Source organism: Bufo gargarizans, chromosome 3 (assembly GCF_014858855.1).
Source record: "Bufo gargarizans isolate SCDJY-AF-19 chromosome 3, ASM1485885v1, whole genome shotgun sequence".
Lineage (NCBI taxonomy): Eukaryota > Metazoa > Chordata > Amphibia > Anura > Bufonidae > Bufo > Bufo gargarizans.
In genome coordinates this window covers 518,261,011-518,267,112 of record NC_058082.1, presented here as the reverse complement: position 1 = coordinate 518,267,112, position 6,102 = coordinate 518,261,011, and the positions used below count along the sequence as shown (strand labels likewise).

The window sequence follows — 6,102 nt, the reverse complement described above, 5'->3', positions numbered from 1 at the left end:
ACATTATTTTAGTTTTTTTTTTTTTGTTCTCTTCCCTCCACCTAAAAGATTTCAGTTTGTTTTTTAATTGAGTGGTACAGTATAAGGCCTCATGCACACGACCGTTGTGTGCATCCGCGGCCGTTGTTCCGTTTTCCGTCTTTTTTCGCGGACCCATTGACTTTCAATGGGTCCGTGAAAAATTCGGAAAATGCACCGTTTGGCTTCCGCGTCCGTCACCCGTTTTTCCAGTCCGTGAAAAAAATATGACCTGTCCTATTTTTTTCACGGTTCGCGGACCCATTCAAGTCAATGGGTCCGTGAAAAAACACGGATGCACCTTATAAGCCTTCCGTGTGTCATCCGCGTCCGTTTTTTCTGCGGATTGGTTGCCGGGAAACCTATCTCCAAGTCATTTTGCACAAAAAAAAAAAAAAAAGGAGACAGGAAGTTGAAAGTAGACGATTGGCAAGCCTTGTTTGTGAGGAGATTTACCTCAGACAAGAATTGTCATCAGGAAGTTTGGTGCAAGGTCACTATCAAACCGACAAAATGCCCAAATGGAATGTAGAAAAGTTGATAACTTTAGTACAAGAAAGGCCCGAGCTATGGGACACTCGCTCCTCCGCCTATCAGGACCGCGTACGGAAGGAGATCTCATGGGAGAAAGTGGCCCGTCGCCTCAAGCCACGCGAGTGGGAGAAAGAGGATAACAGAGGTCGTGCAGATCTAGGTACGTGCAAGCAATGTCGCAAAGAGGTTTGGTACTTGTGTAGTCCCTTAAGAAAAAGTAAATTACTTCAGAGAATTCCCAATCATGTCCCATAGGAGGCCTGGCTTAATTTTGTATTGCAGGGATGCTCAACATGTGGCCCTCCAGCTGTTGTTAAACAACACCTCCCACTAGGCCCTGCTGTACCTGAAGGCCTGCTGGGAGTTGTCATTTTGCAACAGCGGAAGGGACGCAGGGTGAGCATCCCTGCTCGCGTGGTATGTACATGTAGGGGCCCAGCTGTAGGCGAAGCAGGTGAAGCAGCTACATTGTGTCCATGAGCTTGAAAGGCCCTATCCGGGAAGAGGGGGGAGTAGATTAAAATACTTTGTCATGGACCCCTCCACAGTGTCTGCACAGTTAGATATACAGGAACAGTATAGGTAATCTAAAAAAGCTAGAAACTGCGTCCTGAGAAAAGAGAGTGTTCATTACTAGCCACTGGACTTGAGGCGGCTTGTAAGGAAGGTGTTGCAAACAAATTACTGTGGTAGGGGGGCCATCTTTAACATTTGTCATTGTGGCCAGTCATTTATCTTTACGCCCCTGGGTATGTTTGTACTACTTTTCTAGTATTATTTTACGCCCCCTTCCTGTTTTAATGTCTGTTCCCACCTTACCTTCTGCCCACCGTTGTAATGTATTCTGTGGCTTTTTTGGGCAAGTTTGAACACATGTGCCATGTTGAACAGTATCTTTAATCTGCTCTCTCTTGGCAGTTACATGAAATAGTCTTTTGAAAAGCCAATATCCCCATATTTTCGCCATTCCTGAAATTGTCTACCATTCTCTTTCACCCACAAGTGGAGATGTGCATATTTTAAATTTGAATCATTCCATAAATTCAACGCGCTTTTCTTTTGAAATAAACAAATTTGAGTAATTCTCAGTTTATTCAACTTTGGATGCTTGTTTTGACAGTGAAAAATGTAAAGGTCCGCTGGAACAGCTGTAGGGACCAGTTCCGGAGGGAGCTAAACGAAAAGGGCCGCAGCGGAGAAGGGACGTCGCGCAAAAGGCCCTACATCTATACTCAGCAGCTGAGCTTCCTTCGTCCGGTGATGGAGTTGAGGCCGTAAGTTTTATTTGTTACCGTCATAAAAACATTTTGATTCAATTCATGTCCGAAAACACCATGCAAACATATATGTGTTATACCTTTAGGCTCGGTCTGCACGACGACATTTGGTGCGCATCAAAAAGTCAACCAACAGATAGGATGCAACAGTTGTGGGGCAACATTTTGATGCCATCATCTTGTGCGACAACTTTTAAAAAGGCAGTTTTTGTTGTTGCACTCTAGCATGCGACATTTGACGACTGCGATGTGTCTTTTGCTCTAAAATCAGTCGACAATGGATTTTAGGCGACAGTGGCGTTGCAATCGCAGCATGTCGCATGTTGCAGTGCGACACCCTTGACTGCCTGTAATGACCGGCGTCACACACAGGGAGGAAAACAGGGAAAGCCCTGGCCAACGGAGAGGGAAAGGTGGTGACCCCTAACTCACCTTGCGGCAGGCACCTGACGTCCCTACACGGGTTCCTCACCCGTGCGGCAATCACGTGGCTAAACCCTGGCTTTCACAGAATTGAGAACTAGATAGTGAACGGGCCAGTGGGATCGCTAGTCCTCACCACTGCACTAAGAGGGAAACACCAGGGAGAGGACAGTCAAATACAAACCAACACAAAACACCCAGGTGGACGACCACAGCAGTCCACAAAGGTCCAACAGGGATCCGGAGGGTAACGTTCTGAAACAACCATCCGTGAACGCAGCAACACAGCTCCAGTGGGTCAGGATAGATGTCCAGGCAGGAAGCTCTATCTCTGGCAACCAGAGAAGTGTGAGAGGGGAATATAAGGAGGTTGGGAGTGCTGGACAAGGAACAGCTGAGAGAAGGAGCTACGGATCCCTGAGTGAGCGAAAAGGGTTTTCATTGCTAACCCAGAAAGCTACCATAAGGAAAACAGCCCTATCTTACATAGAGCGCGCAGCCAACCGCTGCGACTTCCTGACCCCGGGTATAACGGAGTCAGGCGTGGTTCTTGACACCCTCGTGACACTGCCATTCTAAAAATTGATGCGCAACATTGGTGCTACAAAATGGCTCGCCACAAATGTCGTCGTGTAGACCTTGCCTTTCTCCAAGTGTGTGATGCAATTTTTGAAGTTGCAGGTTTTCTTCACACATAAGGGGGTTGCCTTTCCACAGGATCGCCAGAGCCACCAATGTATCCCTTACATTTGAGAGAAATCTCCCTTTTTGTTGTGTATTTTGAAAATGATGCCTACTCATTGTTGGTTTTTAGTGTAACCAACTTATTCAAAGTAAGTTACCTACCTCCTCAACTATGGGCATTTTGAGAGGATATGCGGCTATTGGCTTACAGCAAATCGTCTGTCCGATGGCAGTTGGAAAAAATTCACCAGCATACCCCTGATTGGGAAGGTGGACACATTGCTCTTGCGGCACATTTAAATATTTATGCAAAACCGAATGCCTAAATTTGCTGTGTGCATGTTCCTTGACTAGCATCTGACCAGTATAATATCCAAATTTGTATAACTTATATCATGATTTATAACGGATTGTCAGTACACCCTGGAACTCTATCAAGGGGTTCTCTTACCCCATTGTTCTTGGTTTACCAGAAATCAAAGTCCGGCCTGACCCTTGAGCTGGACGAGTAAATGTCGTCAGGCACATCCATACTGGTACACTCTGGCAACGTTAAAAATGCATCCACCAGCATCAGGGGAATATTTTCAGCTATTTGGACATTAGAACATGCTGGTAGTGAAATTTACAACCAGTTAAGGTGGCACATTTCTTCAGTACGGATGGCCGAGAAGGCCAGAATCTCTTCTGTTGGCTAAGGCAAAACCTGCAAGATTCTAATCTGGCTCCCAAACAACACCCCTTTGTTTAGTGGTTTAAACGTACGCTACTGAAACACTGTACATATCATATGTGCCCAAATGAGTAAAGTATGCAAAGTGTCATTTGTTTGAAAATCTCAAATAGATGGTTTATTAGACCTTTTGTGATATATGTTGCATGCACATACATATATTAGCCATATTCATTGTCCAAAAATAGTTTGGGATGTGGGATGTTGGATTGGCAACTTGAAAAATCTTTATTTATTTACATTTGTGTGATTTATATCTACAGAACTGTGGACAATCTGGAGGACAGTGACGAATCAGAGGAGGGCGGTGAAGAAACCCCTGCTGTATTTTCCCCGGATTCAAGCCCCCAACATTCCCCAGTGTTGGAAACCACTGAACCACCCATGGGAACCAGTGGTGGGGAACCTGAAAGGCCTGAAACAAGACCACAGCCCAGGAGGAGGAGGAGGAATGCCCCTCAGTCGTCCTCTGAGCTAGCGAATCGGGAAATGATAGATGCCCGAGTCATCCAGTTCCTAGCTCAGAGGAGGACTGATGGGCATGAAGAAACTATGCTTAGGGGGCTTGCGCCAATGTTGAAGCTCGTTCCCCAAGCGAGCCAGCAACAATGCATGGCCTCTCTTTTGTTGGTCCTTAAAATGTTCTCCCTGCCATACCAGGGAGACATTTTAGGGGATATCAATAATTTATTGAAGAAATACATGGTGGCTACGAATCAGCAGCCACCAACTTTTCAGCAGGCACCGCATCCTTTCCATGGACAGCAATCTGGGGGTCCCACTTTCCAGGGCTCCCAAGAGCAGAACCCTACCCTTGCCCAGTCCTTTAATGTGGGCATGTTTGCTGCTGCTCCCCCTCAACCAGCCCAGGTGCGTCCGGCGTCGTCGTACGCCCCTGGCTCGTTTTCCCGAGACTTATTTGAATTGTAAATTTTAGTTTATTTGGTTTGTGTGCTGCTATTGCTTGCATTATTAAGTGACAAAATTACTCTTTTTGAAATCAAAAAAAAGTTTTATTGTTTTTCAGTTAAAATATTTATCCAACAATCAATTGACTTATGTTTTTTCATTTATACAACACAGTGGAACACTTCAACCAGTTTTAGTCACAACAGATATTACCCAAAAAAAGCCCCAAACACACTTCATCTTGCAAGAGAATTTTTGAATTAAAAATTGGTAAAGAGGTATTAGAAGGTTTGGGGATTCTAAGTTTAAAATCAAAATTCCTTGATGTTAGTCATCGCCCCAAAGAAAAACGGGAAAAAAATGCAAAGATTAGGAATTTTAAAAATAGAATTCTCCAAACCTCAGCCCGCAAGCCCACGTCAAGGGTCCTCAGTGTCTTGCGAGTCCCTACACTCAACTATACCACAGTAAATATTTGCAAACTATCTACAAAATAAAAAAACACTAATGAGACCAGAAGATTTCAAAAACTGCCACGAATTGCGTCCCTCTGCCATGGCAAGGACCCCTCGGGGCTTGAAAAGTAGTCTGCATAGAGTTCCCGAACTGCAAGTCCAGCAGTCCCAGGTCGCCTATGCAGGGTCCGATCCAAACCCAATTCTGATGACGTCGGAAGGTCTTCCATGTCACCAGAAGAGGAAGCCTCATGAATCCTGGTGAAGTTGTGTAGAACAACACAAGCTTGAATCACCAGGGTAGCATTATCCGGATTCATCTGTATGGATGACAAAAACACCCTCCACTTGCTGGAGAGTATCCCGAAAGCGCACTCCACATACCGACGGGCACGAGTCAACCGGTAGTTGAAGATACGCCTCCTGACATCCAAACCACGCTTTGGGAAGGGCCGCATAACATGGGTAGTTAATGCAAACCCTTCATCCGCCACGATGACAAATGGAGCCGGCGGACCAGCAGATCCGGGCAGTCTTCTGGCCTCAGGCAGGGCAAGCTGGTTGGCACGAAGCCGCTCACCCATTCTAGAAGCACTAAAGATGCGAGCATCAGCAGTGCTTCCATAGGCCCCGATATCTACCATTATAAACCGGTAGTTACTGTCAGCAACAGCCATCAGTACTACCGAACAAAACTGTTTATAATTGAAGAATCGGGACCCTGAGTGAGGCGGCTTCTTCACACGGATGTGCTTGCCATCCATTGCCCCGATGCAGTTTGGAAACTGCGCAGAAATTTGGAAGCCCTCAGCAATCCGAAACCAATCGTCCGCCTTGGGCTGCGGCATCATCGTCTCTCGGAGTTGCTGCCAGATGACTTGACAAGTGTGACGGACTATCCGAGATATCGTCGAGGTTCCGAGTAGAAACTCAAAATGCAGGGATGCAAATGAGTTACCAGTAGCAAGGAATCTGTAGGCAAATGGAAAAGAAAGTTAAAATTCGACACAAAAACAAAGTGCACAGCAGATGCAGGAATCACATTTAATCTTTTAGATCCAAATAATTT

General features: G+C 45.7%; 1 protein-coding gene across 1 annotated transcript; it reads left to right on the top strand.

Moving 5' to 3' along the window:
• Nucleotides 1–1,381: 1,381 nt before the first annotated feature.
• On the top strand, nucleotides 1,382–4,679 carry LOC122933214. Its single transcript, XM_044288064.1, has 2 exons — nucleotides 1,382–1,826; nucleotides 3,933–4,679. Exons 1-2 carry the CDS (start codon nucleotides 1,657–1,659, stop codon nucleotides 4,597–4,599), a joined length of 837 nt encoding a protein of 278 aa, XP_044143999.1. The 5' UTR covers nucleotides 1,382–1,656; the 3' UTR covers nucleotides 4,600–4,679.
• The last annotated feature ends 1,423 nt before the right edge of the window (nucleotides 4,680–6,102 follow it).

Excerpts from the sequence above, each read along its gene's own strand:
- LOC122933214 (XM_044288064.1), top strand. The coding sequence starts at position 1,657 with ATGCTTGTTTTGACAGTGAAAAATGTAAAGGTCCGCTGGAACAGCTGT. Across the intron at positions 1,827-3,932 it reads CCGGTGATGGAGTTGAGGCC|AACTGTGGACAATCTGGAGG; the intron begins GTAAGTTTTATT and ends TTATATCTACAG.